This window comes from Motacilla alba, chromosome 13 (genome assembly GCF_015832195.1).
Source record: "Motacilla alba alba isolate MOTALB_02 chromosome 13, Motacilla_alba_V1.0_pri, whole genome shotgun sequence".
NCBI classification, from domain to species: Eukaryota; Metazoa; Chordata; class Aves; order Passeriformes; family Motacillidae; genus Motacilla; species Motacilla alba.
Window position 1 is genome coordinate 3,483,846 of NC_052028.1, and position 22,941 is coordinate 3,506,786.

The 22,941-nt window shown below is 40.0% G+C and overlaps 1 protein-coding gene across 2 annotated transcripts in view; it reads right to left on the reverse strand.

The window, feature by feature from the left end:
* Window positions 1-22,941, reverse strand: part of DOCK2 (dedicator of cytokinesis 2) — a 161,370-nt gene that overhangs the window by 10,527 nt on the left and 127,902 nt on the right. For both annotated transcript variants that reach the window (XR_005258503.1, XM_038149792.1), the window contains exons 34-47: window positions 21,116-21,201; window positions 17,093-17,249; window positions 15,882-15,922; window positions 14,038-14,128; window positions 12,877-12,996; window positions 10,740-10,829; window positions 9,449-9,553; window positions 8,494-8,635; window positions 6,760-6,841; window positions 4,452-4,536; window positions 2,847-2,933; window positions 2,355-2,531; window positions 1,754-1,837; window positions 526-663 (exon numbers count right to left, since the gene is read on the reverse strand). Coding sequence is in view for 1 of the 2 variants with exons in the window: in XM_038149792.1 (XP_038005720.1) it covers window positions 526-663; window positions 1,754-1,837; window positions 2,355-2,531; window positions 2,847-2,933; window positions 4,452-4,536; window positions 6,760-6,841; window positions 8,494-8,635; window positions 9,449-9,553; window positions 10,740-10,829; window positions 12,877-12,996; window positions 14,038-14,128; window positions 15,882-15,922; window positions 17,093-17,249; window positions 21,116-21,201 (1,485 nt within the window). In the remaining variant the exon portion in view is untranslated. The remainder of the gene's footprint in view (window positions 1-525; window positions 664-1,753; window positions 1,838-2,354; window positions 2,532-2,846; window positions 2,934-4,451; window positions 4,537-6,759; window positions 6,842-8,493; window positions 8,636-9,448; window positions 9,554-10,739; window positions 10,830-12,876; window positions 12,997-14,037; window positions 14,129-15,881; window positions 15,923-17,092; window positions 17,250-21,115; window positions 21,202-22,941) is intronic.

Genomic DNA, 22,941 nt, shown 5'->3' on the forward strand with positions numbered 1-22,941 from the left:
AATCACAAAAACCAGGCGATGTCATTCTTGCTAGCCTGCACAACTCAGATAGAATATTTTATTCAAGAATTGTCTGGGGAGTTTGTGTTCAGAAGTTATCCTTCAATTGCCAGATATTTCAGTTTGTTCTCAACTAATATTTATAGTATTATACACATGACAGGTTTTACTTCACAACACAGCTGGAAGTGGCTGGCACAGGGAGACATCAATTGCAGATCAAAGCCTTAAACCACTAATAAAAATTACAAAGAGAACAAACATAAGAACTTGCTTTTACCTCCTCAATAAGGCTAAAAAGACTTGCAAATTTAAGTTGTAATAAAATATACTAAAAATCTCCCAGAATGAGGAATATTGGATGTGTCAGAGAATTGAATCAGCTCCTGGTTGACACAACTCAGATCCTACTATTTTTATATCACAAGAAAACCCACAAGCAAAAAAAAATAGCATGTTTTTGTTTAGAAGAAGATGTGTGTTAAATAAAGAGAAATTGGGTAGAGGATAAAATGAGAGGAATACCAATTCTCTGGTTCCATATTGTTTTTCCACTTTAACTTTTAAGTGCATGAAACATTCCTCCATCCGGTCATGGAAAGGACGAAGATTATCAGAAACTCTTCTTTCATGAATTTTAATTCCAGCCCCAAGGAAAGGTATCTTAGGAGGAACAAAAGAAGAAAAAAGGTGAGACTTTTCATTTGTGTCCAACGCCCTCTCTGGCTGTGTTTAAATTACCTGGGAAATCAACTGCATAACTCTTCCTGTGACTGGCAGGTGGATTTGCCCATTGATCTCAGCTTGGAGCAGCAGGTACAAGATGGAAAAGGCTCATGGAAAATGGGTTTTCCCAGTAAATTTCTGAAAAATGTTGATTGCCTCACAGGGGCTGTTTTCTCTCTTCTATATATTTTACTGTTACGAGATTTGTGCAAAATACTTTTAGCTCCTCTTCTGCCACTAACCTTTTCTATCTGCTTTGCTTCAGTTTTTAACTCTTTTGCATTAATATCTGGGATTTTTTGTAAAATCCACTTAGATTCCATGCTTCCTTTTTGTGTTCTGACCCAGTAAATACTGTGAACAATTACCCACTCATCATGTTGATCATATTTTATGGAAATGCAATTCCCATATAACTTTTAAAATTGTGGTATTAAAGCCCATCTGTTACTGACAGATCTGTTTGTCCTCTTTAGAGGGATTTGCAGGGATAGGTCAAAATTCCCCCTTATTTCCTAATGCCAGGTGACATTGTGGTCAGTCAACCCCACTGAATTCACAGAGTGATTCTGATGGCCAGAACACAACCACACACAGAGCTGTGGTGAGCAATGACACAGGAGAAACTGTAAAGGTACAACTCAAATAATAACCAAACTGGGATGAATCAAAATGAAACAGGAAGAAACTTCAAAAACACTGAGAAAATAGTACAAACTATTCCACTGAAACTATTTGGAAGATTCATTTCAAGGCTGGGAGAAGAATGAACAGTATTTGCTGTTTCTCATCTATGAAAGAGAGGCAGAATCATGGAATCAATCCCATCCCTTTTAACCATAACTGTACCCTGCTATATGTGGCTTCTGATAATCCATTCCAGATGATGTGTTCTACAAAATACGTTTCAGGGGTTAAAAAAAGTGGAAATGACACAATCAGCTCAATGCTGTGTTCTTCTGCTAGACAGGAATGGAGTAAAGAACCCCTGGTGAAGCTTCAGTGGTGGCTGTCAGTGAGAAATTACCTGCCAGGCAATCAGATCTTTGAGTCTGTTCAGCTTCTCTGTATCCTCTGGATGGTGTCTGATGTATTCTTCTGTAAAGAAAGCCTTAGAAAAAAAAATAAATAAATACAGTCCATCATTTTGACAGGTAAAGAAATCAAGCATTAATCCACAGAGCCCAGCTGGTGATCATAATATTGGTCATCAAAGAGGAGAGGCACATGCATGGTCCTCAGCCAGATGCTGCTGGTGATAATTTCTCTCTCTATCGGTTGGGAACTGAGGTGCACTTTTTAAAAAGATGTGTTTGGTCTTTATCCAGCACTTCTGACTTTGAGACCCTTACTATGAAACCAAATTATTGTTTCTTGTGTTAAGTTTACAAACTAAAAAGGCACAGATTTGGAGTATCATGCTTTACATCAACTGATAAGCTCCCTTATTCTAGCTTGACTTCAAAGACAGAGGTGACCAGGAAAGGAGGATATGAGGACCCTTTAACTGATGGAATGATGGTTTTCCTATTCCCCATCCCCACTGCACTGCCACTTAACAAGGATGTGGGAGGATTGTGAAATGATGCACCTGAAAATGTTCTTTGCAGTGACTCCAAAGCTCCTACCTTCTCATATTTAGCAAAGCCACCCATGACAGCTGGATCAACAATTCCATTCAGAAGCATGGAAAGTGGATTAATAGGGAGGTTCTCATCACTCTGGTACTGGTTAATCATCATCAAAATCTTTTCATTTGTTGTGGACATAGTCTCAATAGCATTCTCTAAAGGACTAATTGTGCACTGCAAAGAAACAAAAGACTTCTAAGGTTCATAAAGATATAAACAGGTCGTTTTGTTTTTATAAAACTCATGCACATGAACAACAGTTTTGCAATTCAGCAAACCCACACAGACTTGTTCAATTCTGGAACTATAAATCAGGCATAAGATATATTGATCCTGTATCGAGCAGTAGAAAGATTAAATGTAAATAATAACTGTTTTGAATGTATAAAAAGAAGTAACTGTAGCCTTGTTGATAATTTTGCAGACTGGTTTGCACATGAGGGCTCAAGAGCTGCAAGTTGGATGGGCCCTGAGCACATCAGTACTCACGTGTGAAATGGAGACCACCTCAAACCAGCGCAGGATTCCTGGAAGTTTGTAGGCTGTGACAAAGGAGGTCCTCTCGATCCACATAGACTATTAAAAGACATGGCAGGAGAAAATGATAGTTCAGGATTGAAACTTCCATTTTTTCTGCCTTCTGAGATGTCAAAGTGAAATGGAGGTAGATGGAGGACATACACATATTTTTTTGAATAAAAAGACACTGCAAACTGAATCTAGCACAGTGATTGAACAAATAGTTTTCCTGATTTAGGATTAGTTAATCTTCAGGCACAAAGCCTGCACAAAGAAGGGGAAAAAGAAAATTACCTTTGAATCTTTAAGTCTGGGTCCCTATTTTTTGCCATTACAGTTGGAATGGCTGTCATTAAACGACCTGCTCTCGTCTCTACCCAGATTATATTTCCTCCCTCCACATTCAAAAGGTATTTCTGCAATTAAAAGCAGTAATAGCCCTATAACAACTTGCCAGAATTCTGACCTTTTTTTTTTGTTCCTCTCATTTTTCTTTTCTGAACAAGACTGGCCGTTGGTATTTTAGAATAGTTTGTAATAGCCACTGTTTCATTTACCCTGCTGCTCCTTATTTCAGAATCAGCTCATTGAGAAATACCATAATAGATGAGATGAAGGCACTCCAGCTGTCCCAGTTTCCTCCTCTTTGAAGGAAACATGCATCCTAGCTATTGTCCTTGGCAATGAAAACAATTTAGTTCTGGTAAAACCATTTCAAGTTATTTTCATAAATGGGCCCAAAACACTCCAGTTTGCAAAGGAAGCCAAGGTGCATCCTGGGTATTGACAGCACATTCTGGGATGTCAGAGTAGAGTTTGTGTCTGAAGTGTTGATTTAACAGCAGGTAGGAAGCTCTTCCATGAAAGTGTTGACTCCGCTAATCAGCACACACATAACAGAAATTGTACATTTTGGAAAGAAATGGCTTTTCCCAGCAGTATGCCAAGAGTACAGCTCTAGCCATAAGGCTTGCATGGGGTGCTTTTCAAAACAAACCATAAAATACCAGATACTGTAAAATAAAAATACAGACACCACATTTTTATGCTTAACATTGAAAAGTAATTTATGGTGCTGTAGATTTCTTAGAATATTTGAAGAGTGAAGGCCATTCCTCAGCATTCCACCATTAGGCAGGGGAGTAAAAATGACACGGGCAGTTCTCTCACGAGGGGAGATTTCACAGGACCCATGAAAGCAGACAGCACTCACCTCATGGCCAGCCTGGCAGCTGATGCAAGTGTTGCAAACTACAAGCAGCAAGGCATTTGATATTTTTTTACATGTCACCTTGCTTCCTAATGAAAATCTGTACCAGAAAATGTTTCTGCTGAACACAAACATGTTGAACATGTTTAAGTGCATAATGTTTACCTGCAACTGGAACAGTGATGTATAATTAAGTACACAGGGGCAGTGCTGAAACAGAGAAGTCTTGCATTTGGTTTTTTTGAACCAGATCCTAAAGTTAAGGTGTCTATAATGAATAATCTGAGCCTAAGAAAGGAGCTAGGATCAAAATTCAGTCACAGTTACCAGAACTACATCCATCACCTTGACGTTAATTTACTTACAGCAAATTCATTTTCAGGGTCAACAGATCCTCTTCTGACTGGTCTTGAATAGTGGAACCTCTGCACGTTGTTTGACTTATAAAAGCTTAAAGATTTTAAAATTATTATTGTAAAATACAGAAACCAGAAATTAATGGATCTTTTTATCACGGAGAAATATTTCATTTTGAGTAGTTGAGTTTTTAATTAAAAGTAAATTTACTGCTCAGCAAAAAAAAAGGACTTTACTGGAAACTCAGAAGGCAACTACTTTATCTATAAATCAGAGTGAACACACAGTGTTTTATAAGTATTAAGCTTCAACTTGTTACTGGGTGTATTTCCCAGGTATAAAAATTCCAGAACTTCCAGATTAATGTTCAAATCTACAGGAGGACTAGAAGAAATTTTTCCTCTCCTATCTTGCTGTGGCACATGCCCTGCTTGCCACTTTATCCTGGTTTATGAAAGGAGTCTCTTTCATTTAAAAGAACTGACTGAGCAGAGCAGATATTTTCGCCTGGAGTGGAACATGCCACATGAAAAAGCAATTTAATCTTGTCCAACAATCCTGCTCTCAATGCTGAACAACACGAAACAAATTAAACTGAAGCCATTAATAAAAATTTCATGAGCTAGATGATAGAATGTATATAAGGGCTTGTAGAGGGGTACAGCAATGTAAAGAATCCTTTTCAAATTCATGTTAAATTCATGTTATTCATGTTAAATTCTGTTCTATTCTAATGTTCATTCCCCATCATTATGAGTGCATCTTTCCACTGAACTTGCAACCACTTGGCTTTTAGCACTGGCACTGCAGAGTTTTGCTAAGTATATATAACTATATATCTCTTGCTGTCCAGAGAGAAATCTCTGCTTTGGGTTTTTAGTATTTCTTTTAAAGATGAATTAAATTTAAACCCTTGTTAAGTAAAAGCTAATTTTGCAGGAAAAAAAAAATCTCAGAAATCTCTTCCAGTAAAACTGAACCGTGTTTTGAAAGCCCAAAAAACAAATAGAGCAGCCCCAAACATCTGAGTTAAGCAAACCATGGTGTGCTAGTTCATAGGAAACTATGATTTCTGATCCAAACTGCTAAGATTTTCTTCATCAGAAAAGAAATGGAACTGGAAAATACTGCCACACTGAGTCAGATCCCTTTATGCAGTTCCATCTGAAAGGAATATATTGAAGCTCTTTGATAGAATAAATGCATTGTCAACACCTAATGTAATGAACAATTAAATGCCCAATAAAGTAAGCTCATAAAAATAAATCTTTGAGCCCAGATGTAATCAGCACTTTGGTTGAATTCTGCAGCTGAGACAAACCATTACAAAATCTCCCCTATGAGCAGAGATTGTACTTTACAAGGAACACTTTGCTACGTAAACTGGAGCAGTTTGAAGTGTGGCTGGCTCTACACTGAAATCTGGTCCAATAGGACCACATTTATAACGTGCCTTTCAGTTACTGATTTTAAAATGAATCAGTAGTTGAAATTAGTTGAAATTATTTGAAGTTGAAATTAGAGCTACAAATTTTTTGGTGGCTTTTTGGGTTGGGTTGGTTTTTGGTCTGTCTTTGTTTATTTTAAAATCCTGTCACACCAGACCTGTGCTTGGATCTGCTTTATTTACTTTGGTGTATGTGGGGAGGTGATTCCTATTTTTCCACTCCGAGTCAGTTGTTACTTCAGTAAAGATTCCATACAGAGGGCTGCAGACCAAGGGCACAACTGGTTTGGAAGCAGCTCTTGGCCAGTCTGTTCTCAAAACACTTTGGTCAATTCATTTCCTTTATTCCTTTACAAAACCCACACTCCATTGCACCAGCAGAAACCATTTTGCCACTGTGTATTCTGCACTGGACCAGACAAGATATAACAAGGTGATTTCATTCAAGAGCCTTCATTCAATCACTCTCACTGCCAGTCACCTCCAAGAGCCCTCTCCTCACCACCTGTCTGAGAAGCTGTGTTGAAATCTCAGTAAGTTCCACCCAAAGCACAGATTCCACCTCCCTGCCCTGCATCCATGAGTTATTTCTTCAGTGGTACAAGGATACAAACTCTTCCATGGAGCTCCTGGGGAATATCCAGGACAGGTTGGATGGAGCTCTGAGCAGTGTCCCTGGGGGTTGGACTGGGTGGCCTGTGAAGGTCCCTTCCCTCACAAGCTGTTCTCTGATTCCATGAATACATAAGTCAGTAAGTTAAAACAACAAAAACTCCAGGATTCATTGGCTGAATTCACAAAGTAATGGTTGTCAATTTAGGAATATGGACTGATTTTCATTATGCTGTCTACCACAGAAATTCACTTACTTTATGATTTGATCAGGCACTGCCTTATTTTTGAATCTAGGCTGCTCCTCCAGGACTGGCTGCACTGTAAAACATTGGATATCTGAAAGTGTGAAAGTTAAGGGCATGTTATTAACTGTTAGTATGAAATACTGTAGGCTGCAGGAGAAATAAAAAAAATAGTAATAATAAAAAAGACATTTTCTGATGAAAAATCTGAAGTGTTCAAGGTTTCATTTCTGGAGTTTCCTTGGCCAAAAAAGGAAAAATCTGCCAGTAGTAACCAGTGAATACATATTAATTCTAAACTGCATATTTTTATTATTTCCTGAGCTTGAATATCTGCAGCTGAATTTATCACACTGACTCATTCATTAAATTTTTAAGCTCAGGCAACTTACAAAAATAACATTAACCACATCTGATGTTAACAGTTTCTCTGTGTAGCTTTAGGCATGCATAATGTCATGATGGTTACCATTTCATTTTGAAATCTGTAACTAAATAGCCCTTTTACTTGAGATTTCCTTTCTCTACAGACGTGCTGTTTTTAAAATCTGAATACTGTATTTGTAAGTAAATATATCACATCCTTACATATTTCAGTATGTTTGAAACTCATGGCCTCTGGTTAGATCCTTTTGCATTAGTGCAGAAGTGGTGCCTATCTCCTGCTCCTTGCAAGTAGATGAGAAAATTCTACCTTAAGGACTGAAACATGTGTTCTCAAAAAAAAAAAAAAAATTAATTAGTTAAGAGACAAGACAGACCTGGGAGAGCCTGGCTTTCAAGCTTAATGTACTATTTTAGACAAGCCTGTAATACTCCCACTTCAGTCCCAACAGTGTGAAAAGAAAGTATTCCCTTTTTTCCTCCAGAAAGTTCCATCAGAATAGACTCAAGAGAGAATGTGAAGTGCTACAACATTACCTTGAAAATTAATAAAGGAAAATCAGCATGCAAAAACAAATGTCTGATACAATGAGGTGATGTCATATCTGCTCAGTCAGTAATGACTCAAATCAGCAGAAAAAGATAATCAGAATTATTCTAACCAAGAAAAATTGAGGCCATTCTAGAAGTTGGTTAACAAGGTTTGTAAATTAATTTTCCTAAGAAAATCTCTGAGGGACTTGGGACATGTTTATGTTGCCAAGAAATGGAGGTGATACTGAAGTGTGGTGCCACTCAGAGCAGTGCTCAAAGAAGACATGAATTAAACATCAAGACACAACAGCTATGAATGTGAGGCAACAGAACATTTGCTGCTTTAAACTGGGTCTCTTTAAGTGTGTGACACTGGTTTTGCCATTTGAAGAAAATAAAACCAAACCATGTATGAGCCACAATGAATTTTCTTCCCTGAAGGGCTGTCAAGCCCTAGCACAGGCTGCCCAGGGAAGGGGTTGAGTCACCATCCCTGGAGGGGTTTAAAAGACATGCACATGTAGCACTTGGGAACATGGGTGAACAAGGTTTATGGTTGGACTCAACCTTAAAGGTTTTTTCCAGCCTAAATGTTCCTATGACGAATGAAAGAGACAGACTCCTTAGAACTGCCAGAAAAACAGGAGCTCTCTTAGGAACAAACCAGAAAAGACGTGGAGGACGTGTAGGCAAAACTGCAAACTGAGCTGCCGTGTGGGAAATCTTTCAACCTCTTCAGGAAATCATTGTTTCACACAGATAAAGTCATGATAACAACAAGGTTTCCAGCCCTCCTTCCCTCTCAATCTCCCCCGTGTCCAAGGATACGTTGACCAGGAGAGTTCCTGACGTCCTCTCCGGGTGCTGCAGTGGTGTTCATCTTCTCAGCGCTGGGGAACTGGCTCATCAGCTGGGCCTGGAAGTCCTCCCTCCTCTCGTACTCCTTGCCGCGGTAGATGAAGACTTTGTTCTGCAGGGAATGAGGAGTGACTGCCTGGGCAGGGTGGGGCTGCGGCAGGAGCCGCAGTTCCGCGGTTATTGACACAAAGGCACAGCAGTGGCCAGGTGCTGGAATGGGGGCTTCTGCTTGCTGGGTGTTAACCAGCTCTAAAGCCAAACACCCTTCTGACCAGGGGCTGGAGAGCAGCACTGACTCTCCAGAGACTCTGGACTCAGAGTTTTATTATTCAGAAACAATAACAGTGGTTCAACACCAGCCTCTCATTTTACTGTTTTCCCAAAGTTTTCAAGGCAGCTTTGGCCTTTAAACTTGGGTAGCAGGGCCTCTCATTGCTTTCCAAGTGTGAAGAAAGCCTCCCTATTAATTGTTGTAGGTAAGAGAGGCTTTCAGTAGTAAGAAACTACTAAATAGTTTCAAATATTTAGGTTGTTTTTATGCTCTGAAATCATGCACTACTGCAGTTAAAACAATGACCTTTCAAAAAACGATCTAGTTGTGCACCACTTCCCAAGTTCATCAGGTTTCTTTGAAAAACCAGACCCTTTGGAGCCTGGATTTCTCTCATGGTAGTCAAAAACAGGGAAAAGTAAAGAAAAGAGAGTAGACTCAGCATATTTGAATAAAACCAGTTCAAACTCACCATAATTGTCCTAAAGTAGGAAATTTTTGCCATTTAGGAAAAAACTTAGAGCAGTGCAAGACAGTTGGTATTGAACATTTCAGCTCAAAGCATATTGGAGGTCAAAAAAGGAATCTGGACATTAATCATGAGGAAAACAGGAAAATGAAATAGATGAAAAAGTAAGATTTAATGAAGTTTACCCTTAGAAATGTTGGGAATCCTTGGCCATAATATCCAACAGCAAAATAGTCTGGTTTAGGCCTCAGAATTTTCATGATGTTTTCATAGAACTTTGCTTGCTGGATCTGAAAGCAAAACCAACTGTAATTACTGGTGTTTGGGGGTTTTATCTATGCATTTTTAACCTTTACTACACATGCAAGAGCTATCAATTGCTGAGTTACAGCAAGAATCAGTTTTCACACAGGATGCTGCAGGGGAACATTAAACACTGTTTACATTTACATGCAAATATGATACTCAGCAAATTGGGTATGGCTTCAGCTTTAATATTTGACCTCAGAATTGGCTTACCCTAAACTTAGGAGAAAAGCAAACACCAAAGTGATCCCTGGTCACTGATAGCATCACTGAAATAAAACTCCCTGCCTCAAATGTTTCCTGAGGTGTGGGATCAACTCCAATTTTTACTCTAGGCTCGTTTTAGGCCCTTGCCATCATGTAAAGGGCTTAGAACAAGTTCTTCCATAAAATACCAAGTGTAATTTAGGTGTTATGTCTGTGAGAAGACAGCACTGCGGCTTAAACCGGCAAAAATGTCTTTTAATTCATGTAAAAGCAGAGCAAAAGAAGCTTTCTTTATACACAGCACCATTCAAGAACATCATGTTTTGGAAAAACCACTGGGTTTTTTCAGGAAGATTCAGAGATATCCATTGAACAAGCCCTAGACATTAAAAATCATATGAATATGAAATATTGGGAGTAGAAAAAAGGGTTTGTGGGGGGGTGAGATCCTTTTTGGATTAATTCAATTTTAATGAAAACAAGTAACTGAATATTTTATTTTCTTTAAAAATTCTCCTTCTATCCTTTGGACCTAGGTCTAATTCCTTGTGCTGTAATACTTCCACAGTCCTGATTAGGACAGAATTATTCAGTCTTGTCAAGATCCAAGCAGCAAAAATTTAAAGAAATATTTAGGGGGAAAAGTTCATCCAGGTGTTTTTTCTACCCCAGGGCAGTACAGAGGCTTCAAAATGTGGCCTTTAAATTTCCCTAGGTGAGAAGATGTTTATTTCATCTACAGATATTTCAAAATACCTCAATAAACAGATGTTCATGCAACTTTAACCAGCAGTTATTTATGAACCTTTACCACTGGATTGCTACACTAAAACAGGAACTCTCCAACAAATGAATTAAAAATCCATTTTAGACCACAAGCTCACAGGCAGCTTTGCTGTTTGATAAATGAAAAGCACTAATTTCTGTGACTGCAATCATTTGAAGATCTGTATATAATCTTACCAAGTTTTGACTGAGAAGTTCGTAGTCAAAAACCTCCTTTTCATATTGCTCTGCGAGTTCCTTGCATAAAGATATGGCTTCTTCCCACATCTGCAATGCAACCACACATTTAAAAACTGAATCCTGTACCAACCAAACAAGTTTTCAACACATCAGAGTTTAACTGCAGTTTTATTGATTGTGCTGTCTTTAAAGTGCACTCATTTATTAACTGCACATTTAGAGTGGAAGACTCAGGGCAATCATAAACTTAAAGAAAACAGATTAATGTTAAAAAATAAAAGTGTTTTATGATTCATTACAGGAAGGAATAAGTAAACCTACTTTATTATTAGAGTAACATTTTAAAAAATCATCTAACCTTTCAGATACATTAAAGAAAAAAAAAAAAAGAGTAAATCACTGAGGTGATAACATTCAGAACATACCCCAAGCACAGAGCAGTTTATGAGGGGACTGACACCTGCCTGTTCTTAAAACACACACCATTTAACAGAAGATCCTGCAGCATCCATAATCATAGGGAGCCTTGTCTAGGACAGCTAAATAACTACAAGTGTTAAATTTCTACTTGCCCAGAGTAGCAGCTTTTATTTCCACACAACTTTACAGCTGCCTGTGACAGTGACTGACACTGAAATACCAGGACTGCTTTTCTTATCTGCTGCGGACACTTGACAAAAGTGATCTTAAAGCAGGAAGAAACTCCCTCTTGTGAGGATATTTCTCAAATTCTGTCTCCTCACCTGCTCAGAACAGAAGAGACAAAGGGGGCCCTGAGCAGAGCTCTCTGCTGCTGCTGAGAGGACGCTGCCAGTGACACATCAGGCCATTGTCACCTGCTGCCAGGTGCTCTTTGGCCAGTACCCCTGCTCTGGGCTGAGTCTGAGTGCTGAGTGCTGCAGATCAGGAGCTGCAGGGTTTGGTTCTCCTGGGACAGTGGGTGGGCACTGCTGCAGTGCAGTGACTGCAGATGCCAACAGGAAACCTGAGCGTCACCACATTTCACAGAGAAAAGCAAAGCACAACTTCCCAAGAAATTTCTGGGATTCACATTCTCTGAACCTCAGAGAAAGGAAAAACAATTCTTATCTCACTTGCTGTGCCCGTGTTGCTCACAAGTGGAATGCATTGTGGAAGATTGTTTACCTGAAGGGAATTGATAACTGGATTCTGGTGTGAGTGTTTGGGTTCCCTGACCAATTGAATGTGTGTGTGTCGGGACTGTGGGCTGACAGTCACGAGATGCTGTGGAGATGCTGTGCAGTTCAGTGCTTGGCAGATTCAGTTTAGATGCAATGTAATTTCATGAATTATAGTACAGAATAATATAGTATAATAAAATCATTTATTAGCCTTCTGATAAGATGGAGTCCTCCTCATCATTCCTCCGTCGTTGGGGACAAAAATATCTACTATACCTGAGAGGCTGAAACTTTCTACCTTGTGAATTACAGGAAGGGCTTCAGTAATGAATTGCCTTCCCCCTTCCTACCTTTGGCTGCAGCTGAACAAGACATAATGATTTAAAGGTCGTATTGGGTCATGGGATTAATTATCTGTCACTGCAGAGTTTCTTCCTGATTTCTAGTCCTTTTCTTTATTTCCAAAATTCTCAGCTCTAATGCCACTGCACTGACAGGTAATTTTATGAACATCTTTTTTGTCTTAAATTGAACTTAACTGTGGTACTGAGCATCAATCTACCACATTTTAAGCTTAGGATACAATTCTCTGTCCTCTCTGAAACAAATATGTCTATTTTGAACCATCTGGATTTTTTTTTGAGATAAGGGCTGAGTGGTTTAGAAATGGAATCTGTGTGGTCCATGCTCTTTTCTTTGTAAGGGGAAGTAGATTCAACATTTTTTACTGTATTTTGTTGGTGCCTGACAGAGATGCTCATGACAATGTGCTGAGACATTAGCCCTTTCTCTGTGAATGAGGTCATGGAAAGAACACATTCCTATGGAACAGGTATCTCTGGGAATAAGCCTCCAGGACACAATTTTTACTTGACCCACATTTCAAAGAAGCTTTTCCTCACAAATGTTTTATACAGGGCACATTCATTAAGCACAGCTGTTCAGAGTAGCCCAGCAGAGAGGTTTGGAGGGGAAGAACTCTCCAGACCTACCTTTCCTTTGTCAAAGTATTCAATGATCTTGTCATACAGGCTCTCTTTCAGGTGTCTGTAGGTCTGTGAGCCCTGGAACTCTGTTGACATGACTTGGGGTGCACACTGCTCATCTGACCACTGAGAATGAGAACACATCGAAAAGAATTTTCAAGGTCAGTGTGTCACATCAAAGTCCCCCCTCCCACGAGGTCTGGTCCCCTGGGCTCTTCCAAGTGTTTTCTTCCCAGGTCTTTTTTACCCATCCACAGACAAGCTGGGAAAGGCACAGGGATTGCATTCACTGCCTCTTCAGACAGGTGCTGTATTTCACGTGATAACCAGCACTAGACAGAATATTTAAAACATATTTTAAAATGTTATACCTGCCCATCCTTGCCCCACATACAAATTTTATATAAAAATCTATGTGAGAAAATTAGTTCTTTTTTTTTTGTGGTTTCATCTTGACTGACTTGATTTAGATTTTTTGTATTTAAATATTTCATATACTGTTATCTTTGTCTATACCAATGCAGACAATAGATTTCATATTTGTATGATCATAAATGAAGTTTAAGCAGAATAGCACAAATTTATACAGTTCTGCACTAAAGTAAATTCCATAAGAAATATCAGATTTTTGCTGAAGAACATTTTCAATTTGGAATTTCTCCTTGTAATGGAAATTGATCTTACTGACCATTTTAATTGATACTATTCCTTACATTGGTAATGAACAATAGTTATAGTGAAAGAGAATTAATTACCAGCTACAAAAGAAAGCCAACATAACTTGGTTATGTAATCCATATTATTTAAAATTAAAAGTCAGGTGTCCTCTTGTGATAGCTGGAACTGTGTTTAATTTTCATAACTGTTATGTTTAGGGTAGTAAGAAGTTACCAAAATGAAAGCCATATTTGTACACAATGTTTTCACTGTAAAGGAAAACTATTTTTTTTCTACCATATTTCGTTTCAGCAATATATGGCTTTTAATCACCTACTGAAAATATAATTTCAACAATTAATGTTAATTTTGTACAACCTACTGTAGTATTTCTAACTGGAAACTTGAATACCTCAGCGGAAAATAACTCAGAGATTAAGATATTCACTTAAGAATATCAAATTGAATACTGCAAAAGCTTAATTATATATTGAGTTTAGAAAATCTAACCTTCAGGAGCCACGTATGGAGTAGAAGGGTATATGCTGCTTCTGTGTAATTCTCACAATCTAAATGAAGATCTCGCAACTTGTACAAATACCTGATAGAGGAGAGAGCAAGGATTAGACTGGAGACTGGCATGAGTGGAATACTGAGTGTCAGAATGTTCCAGATAACAGGAAACTCCGTGGATGTCACACTGCGACTCCCCAAAGACTCTTCAAGGACACTGAGGGGGGCTGAAGCTCTGTTCCCACTCTGCTGTGCTCTTTCTGTGTGCTGAACCTTTGTGCAGGAAAGGAGGAGAAAGAGCTGTCCTCGCCTGTGAGCTGTGGTCAGCCCCTCCTCAGGGAGGAGGGATGGCTGCTCTCAGGGTCTGGGAGACCTCCAAGGCCAATATGCCAGCAGGGTTCCTCAGGGCACCCTTGCAGGCACACCTTCTTCATGTGCACAGGTGCAACCACAGCACATCACAGGAGGAAGCAGAAAGTGGAAAATACCAGCCCAGAAAGGCAAAGCAGTCCCTGGAGGTGTTGGGGGCAGAAGAGTTGTTCTAAGTTGAATTTCTCCTTGATCCCTGTGGCAGCATTGCTGCTTCCAGCACAGCCACTGCCCACCATGAGGCTCAAGCTGCATCTACAGCAGCCAGGGAGAAAATTGCATCCCTCCCTCTAACTCCCACCAGGAGTTTTGAGACACAGGAGCTCTGACATCTTCCTGTGGCAGTCCAAGGCACCTCCATTCCCAGCTGCCAGCCCAACAGAAAGTTTCCCTCTTGATGCCTCAGGTTTTAGCTTTTCTATTTTTCAGATTCTGTGCTGCTTTAGTGTGTAAGTCTAGGCTTCACATTAGGGATGGTGAGCCCTCTTCACAGAGTAGAGAGACAAAACAATTCTTTCTCTAGCTGGGGACTCAAGGACAGCTGATCCAGATCTCAGGCCCAAGAGCACAAACAACATGGACTGAAGAGAGGAAACAAGAAGGATGGGACTGCATGGGCTGGAGCTGGAATTGGACAATTAACTCCAATATGCAAATGGACCAGAACTGATAAAAGTGTGAGACCCCGGGCCTGTCGTCCATTTTGTGGCCATTTTGGGTTGTGCTGCCCAAGGTGGATCCATTGAGGCTTCTTCATAAATCCCGACTTTATTCTTTAGCTGCATCTAGTGTCTCTTCTAGGTCAGCCTTCACATGGCATCACCCTGAGCAATGCCAGCTGAGGGAGCGTTGTTCCCCCCTGGCCTCTCTGGCTCACAGCTCCAGGGTGAGTTTGAATCACCTCCAGGGCTCCTTTCAGCTGGGACTCTGGGCTTTGCTCTGCAGATTTTCTGCAGGATTTCCTGCAGGAGAGGACAAGCAGGAAACAGGGAGCTTTTGAAGCAGCAAGATCTGCTGCAGCCCACGTGCAGAACTCTTGGAAACAGCAAGAGGCCCTGCCACATCTGCAGGAATTTGCAGTTCCCACAGAAAATGCCTCAGAATCAGGAGATTGTGCCATTCTACAAAACCAGAATGTTTTCTCTGCCGTACTAAATGTGTGATACATTCTCCCTCAAACCTCAAATCTATCTGCACTTTCTTAATTTTAAACACTAGACAAGGAATGTTGAGTAATTTGATCAATTTAAAGTTAATTCTTGTGGAAAAAAAATGCTGCTGCTGGATACATAGCACAGATTTCAGTTGCTGAAGGCTAAGCCAACAACAGAGTGAGAATGCAGATGAGGCCACAGAGTCATTTGGGATGGTAAAGTAACAATAAATACAGAAATCCAAGCACAATGATAAAACCAGAACTCACAATATTAATTGCCCTCTCCAAAAAAGATCCAATAGAATGGTTGCCATACCTGATGTACATCTCTTCACGGTTAATGTTCTTGTAGAAATTCTAGGGACACAAATATTTAAAGTTACCTCCTTTAATAAAATTTTTATATATATATATACACACACACACACACACACACACACTCTGAGGTTTTTGCTTTCCCTGGTATTTAGAAAGCATAGACAGTGTGCAATGTAGATTGTTTTACAGTCTATCTGAAGTTTAAACCTGGAACTACTTTTTCAATTAATATTTTTATTAGTTATATGTATGGTTTTACACATACATATACTTTTCCTAGTTCATAATGGGATTATTACTGAAGGTTTTTCTATCGGAGAAGAGGAAAATATGGTTATCCAAATGCATTAACAGAATAAACCACATGCTCCAGCTACACTTGGTGGAAGCTGGTATGTGTTGAAGCACCTGTGTGGCACTGTAGTTATGGAGCATTGTTGTGCAATACCTCTAAAGGAGCCAGTTCCAGGAATAAAGCTCATTTTTTGTCACCATAACGTGGTTGCAGGAATGCAATTTGCTAAGGCTGTGCAAAATGGTCTGACAAGGCCATTGGTGGTATGACAAGAATGGTCTCTTGACTTCAGAAGTTCACAGCACATTGCGCAGTGATTATTGAGGAACAGAGTGTGAGTGTAATACTTCAGAGGTGGCAGAGGTTTCTCCTCAGCTCTGGGGAATTTCCTGGAGGAAGGATCTCTCTGTACGATATCCTCATTACAACACAGGAATAGAAAAGAAGACAGAGTGGCCTAGCACAAGATCAGAGCCTCAAACCTCTTGGCACCCAGCTGCAAAGGCGCCTTGCAGGTTTCCTGCCCACATTTGAGAACTGTAACTATTGCGATGCTGAAGCAGCAAGTGGGTCAGCTCCGCATCACAGCTCGACTCTGTCAAGAACCCGCTGTCCCATCAAGCCTGTCAATAGGTACAGGCATGTGAGCAGCAAACTTCCTTGTTTATCCACAGAATCCAAGTGGATAAAGCACACGAAGCAAACAAAGCACCTGGGGGAACGCTGCTTTCAGGCTCTCACACAGGTCCGTGCAAAGAGATGTAAAAATCTCTCGCTGCAGAGTTTAAATCACTACAGAACATTGTCACCCACTCCTGCCCCCAGGAAGATTTCCCTTCCTGTTCAATAAATGAGCTCTGGTGCTGTCCCCTCCTCGGGGGGTTTCTCCAGGAGCAGGAGGGGACAGGATGTACCAGCAGGTTGACGGTGCAGCTCATGCGGTTGTCCTTGCTCTCGTCGCTCATCACGGCGCGATAATCCAGCAGCCTCTCCAGGAGCCCTCTCACCAGGCTCACAAAGCTTTCCACCAGGCTGCAAATGCCAGGGTGCTGCTTGGCACACTCTGTAAGGCTGCAAATACAGAAATATTGGTACAGTTCTGATGGCAAGTACTGAATTGGGCCTAACTCAACTGCAGAATGTACTGGAAATTCCCTCTGTGAGTTGGTAATTTAGATATTCAGAAGACAAATGGCATATAAATCAAATGGAAAAAAAAATAAAAGAAACATCTACTTTTCCTGTCTGAAAATGACTTTGAACTCAAGGGTGTACCCACAGCTTCTGGACAAAGAAATCTGCATCTGTGCTATCACAAACTCAAGTCTCTGGAGCGTCACACTATTGCAATAAGCACTGCACCTTCCTTTCCTCAGCAGAAAATGCAAAAAAAGTTTTCCTTCTCCTTGTACTGGTACATGTTAGTAAAAGTTCAAATGAACAAAAATTACAATTTTACCTCAAAAAAAGACATCACCAGAGTAATTTTACTTTGAGATATAAGCAAAACCAATCAACTCTCTGCAGATTGAAAAGAGCAGTTTGATCTCTTCTGATAAAAATACAAGAAAGGGAATTTTATAATTTGGTATCATCAGTTTTCAATTTACATTAACAAACATTAGCATATACTGCTTCTAAAAAGTGCTGAAGTGATTTAGGAGTAGAGATTTCACTTTACTGTCAGAGTTTTGTTTTCAATATTTAACTGTTTAAACATCATTAAGTGATTACCTACATCTCGCTAAGGAGTATTTTTTTTCTTTGCTTAAGAGAAATTATTTATTTCATTGCTTTTCTTTTGTTTTCTCTACTTAACACTGTGGTTTTCCATTGGGATCCTCTCTGACAAATTGCATTTTTAATATATAATATATATATATATTTATATAAACACACACATACATTTATTTTTCACATATATAATTATAGATACAAGCACTGGGTCAGGCAAACATGCAGTTAATTTTCTCCAAGGCAGTCCTGCTTTGTGTTGGTAGCTGGGAAGGTTCTGACCTCTTAGTACTCAACCATCCATTGAGCTCTACATCATTGTTTTCAAGACACCCAGGTAAAAAAAAAAAGTTAGTAATCTTTAGGCACAATATTTTTTAAAACTCTAAGTACTAAGTATACTGTTTTAATTAATAGCAAACCAATTTTTTTTACTCCTCATAATTATTTCAACCTTTTTCAGAAAATACATATTCATATTGACTTCAATTGCAATCCTCAAAACTCTGGCCTAGAATGGAACCTCTGCAGAATACTCAGGAATAAAGTTCCAACTCAAGCGAGATAAAAGCAGCATCTAACGTTTATTCCTTGGATTGTGCAGCTCCAGTGGAGTCACTGTCCTGACACAGATGGAATGTGTATGTGGATGTCTGAAAGAACATTTATGTTGTGTAAGAAAGGAGGGACAGAGGCCAGCAGATAAAACCAGAATACTCCAATTGCTATTGTCTGAAATATTTAAATCAATAACTGACACATGGCTTATAAAATGCACTGCAAATGGAATGGAAACACTACCGGGGCTAAGAGCTGACAACTGACAGAAAGGGTTGGAGCACATTAAAAGGTGTTTGTGGGAAAGAAAGTAAGAAAGCCTCAGAAACACATAGGAGACTGGAATATTATACAGGAAAATGTGTTGTTTCACGTCTACAAGTATCAGAAACTGTGTGAGTCACTAATGAAGGAAAGTACAGCCGCCATTCAAGTGACGATTATGGATTTCTGCCACAGGTTCCCTGGGAGTAACAGCAAACAAGGCAGAGCTGTGAACGTTCCCTGACTGCACAATGAGCACAAGGCACCAAGACATCACATTTCTTCCCAGTACAAGCTGAAAAACATTGACATAAACCACAAGCTATTGCTGGGTCTCACCCAGCACGAAGTACATAACTCCAGTCACTAAAGAAAGGTGAACCAGAGTCCACATAAAGAACTACAAAAGGAACAGGAGTGAAGAATGCTTGTCTCTTGAGGGAAGATTCAAAAAGTTGTATTGCTCAGCTTTATACAATAATCCCAATAAAAAGGATCACAAAACTTCAGAAGATTTTTTTTTGCCCCCAGGAGAGAGGGAGAAACCTTTGAATTTTTAAACAGAGCCTGAAAAAATTAGAAAATTTTAAATAAAAATATATTTGCGATAAAGCTCGAGAAAAACAACTGCGTAGCATGGGCCACTGCAATGCTGGGGAACTGGGAATCTGCCAGGTGCCATTTCCTGTTGAGCCTGTATTAGGAACTAAGACATGCCAGAACTAATTTTCTGAGCCTGAGGACAAGTGGCATGGCACAACTTGTGCACTGATTCTCCTGCATTTCCCCAGGCAGGGCAGCCTTGTCTACTCTGCCTGCTGAGAACAACCTCTCACCTGTCCCACATCCCCCACTTCCCCTGGGCTCTGGCTAGGATGGGTCACAACCCCTCCTGGACCTCACTCACATTTAGGTCTAGGGACAAATGCAAGGCACTGCTTAATTAAAGTACAGCTGAACCTGTTTAGTTTATTATTATAACAAATAATAATATTATTTATGGGCATGGGGAAGTTCCCAGCAACCGGCAGCGTGGGCAGATGCTGGTTGCAGAGGTGAGCAGCAGCACAGCAGTCAGTGAGTGCTGTTAATATCTGCCTTCAGGTGACACCTGGAACGGTGCAGGGCTGCAGACAGCTACAGGAGAGCAGCTGATGAAAAAATGACCAAATGAATAAACGTGGAGGCAAATTTAAGTGGGTCTCACTCCAGTTGGAATAGGGAGTTGGGAACAGGGGCTTGAAATCCCTGCTTTGAAAAGTGTAAATGGAGGAGGACTTAAACCAAACTACCTGAGAGAACAGATCCTACCACAGGCAGGTCACCAGCCTCTGCTCCAACACTCATCTGCAGGAGTCATTCAACAAAATCTGGAGATAAGATGAATTGTCATCTTTAGAAATGTGGAAACTTTGAACCTGAGGCCTTCTAGAAAGTGGGACAGTACCAAGGGGAAAAGCCAGATCTGTCAGAGCAAGAAGGGGGCCTTGCAAAGGCAGGAGATCAAAAGCTCTGTGCTGTGTTTGATGGCACTCCTTGACTGCGCTGCTGAAAGATGGGGTTTAACTGGATAGTGCCACTTTCCAAGAAAAGCTCTGGAATGAAAGAGCAAAGTGCAAACAAGGCAAGCAAATAATGTTCCACAGCTCAGAAAGAGTGAACTTCAAAGGGTCACATACACAAGATCTGAGGGAAGCTTTGCTTTTTGCATAGATAAATCTCAGTTTGAACACTCTCTCCAGCTTTAAGGCAATGTAGTATTTCAAACTAGATGGAGACATTGTAGGAATGTCCAGAAAACATATGATAAACTGAAATGCTGGGGTTGTTTACCCTAAGGGGAATCCTGAAGGAAACGAGACAGCAACATTCAAATTTGATAAAAGCTGCTGCAAAAAGAAACAGAATAAATAATTCTTTATGTCCCCTGTGTGTGTACCCAAAGCTTTCATGGTTCATCTGATGAGAGATGTGACTTTGCAAAGACTGCTGCCCCTACCCAGAAATACAACCCATACAGGGTAGCAGGCTTTGAGGAAGTAAAACATGCACACAACATCACAAAGCCTTATCTAAATTCAGACTTGTCTGAATAATCTCTTGGATTCCAACCTAGACATGTAAAAATGCAGGTTAGCTATAACTTCGTCATAATTCAGCTGAAGCACAAAACAATGAAAAGCAGCCAGGAAAATAGTTTCAATGAGAAAAACTGCAATGCAAACCAAGTGTAGTGAAGCATTATAGTATTTCCAGTCCCTTCATGAAAAAAGTTGCTAAGATTCTATTTTAGGTAAAGTTACCAAGCTGAGAACTGGGAACAATAAGATAGAAACACGACCTGAAGGCATCTGTTCTATTTATTCTCATGCACTACTTACATGGACTCAAACAACTGCATGTAGTGTTCATCCCCTCGTCCTCCTTCCACCTCATGATCCAACTTCAAAATGATTTCATTTTCAAACTAATAAAGAAAGAAAAATCAAAACACTGAGCAGCTATCCAGAGATCAACACACTTCAACATGGCATCAAAAATGTATCTTTTGTACGTATATAAATGTATAATTATGTCTCATATTCCCAAAGGTTAAATGCTTGGGCATATTCTGGTCTGGGCTTTTGGCATGGCTGAAAGCCTGGACACAGATTTTCACAAAGCTTTCCCTGCACTGGGCACGTGAGACACAAGCTCAGTGTGTGGCAGCTACAGACACTCTGCCCTCGTGCAAACAACTGCACCCTGCTCAGAAGGTAGGAAAGATCTATCTCGGGGTTCTTGACAAGTCATTAACGCATCAAGAGGCACACAGAGAGCATTAGTGGAGACCTACATCGAAATAAAGCTCAGTTGCTTTACATAGATCTAATTATTAAACCGCTGTAAAAATGACAGAATTCATTACTGTGCTAATGCAGCAAGTTTTCACGTTCTTCTTTGATACAAAATTTCACACAATTGTCAGTACATGAATAATTCTGTTTCTCCCTGGAGTGTTTCTGTGTAATTGAGAGCTTTGGCAGGCTGGGATCCAGATCATCCCATCAGAGGACTGGAAGCCTCTCATGGTACAAAGAATTACTGTAGTATTTCAGATATGGCTCTTTCAGATAACTGCAATGCAAAATATTTTACCTTATTTCAATATATCCTCATCCAAACATTCAGCTCTGAGCTGAATAAGCCAAGCCAGAACTACATGGAGGAAAGCAGTCCTTCCTCTTAGAGCATCAGGCAGGTCATGCATCTTTTCAGATGCGTTTTTAGAATTTCTTCAGTTTTAAAGAACATGACATTCTAAAGGAAAATATGTTACTAGATGTACTTCCTTCAAGTAGGTCATGATTCAAACTCTCCACACAGAAAAATGATTCATCATTTTTCAAGAACAAAGGCCTAACTTTCTTTCCTCTCCTTCCTACATTGTCCAACCCAGATCTATTGGCCACCCGGATCCTGCAAAACTGCTCTTGAGGCAGAAACTGAAGTCGCTGCTGCTTCTTTGAAGGAGCTGTGAAAGAGCATCTTGAGCAGCCAAACTTCCCCAGCGCTCACACCAAGAGCAAAACGTGGGCTCAGAGCAGTGGCAGTGCAGGTACTCTCTGCTCTGGAAAGGGGCAGGGAGGAAGGAGCCATTTCCACCACTTTGCTACTTGCAGGTTTTGCTGCTCTAATATTAATTCTTTCTCTGTAATTAGAATACAAATGAAAGACTGCCTGTTGAACAGACTATACTAATTTAGAGAGTAAAGAGCTATCATTGAAAAATAGCTTAACAGAAAAAAAGTAAAATTGCTCTGTCTCGTCCTGGCTGAAATAGAAGTATAAAGGGCTCAGAGTTAATTTTTATGTGCAAGTAGGATGTGTATTAGTATTTAATGTGGGTAACACAGGTGCATGGTAGTTTCAGGGCAAGGAAATATGGAGCAAAAACATCCAATCCAGCCATTTTCTGTGGGCTTACTGCAGTAAGACAAATCTGTGAATATAGTGCAGGTCAAGCAGCAGTTAAATCCACCTCTTAAATCCTTCCTAGTACTTATTCAGCAGGTAGAGAATTGATTACTTCTCAAAGAGGCAATAATTTCACATTTCTGGATCTGAACAAAAAAACTCTTCCTAAGCATCTTTCCTGCAGTTTCTCAACAACCTGCAAGAAGTGAAAACATCAGTTGCTTGGATCAAATGAAAAACTTGGCAGAAA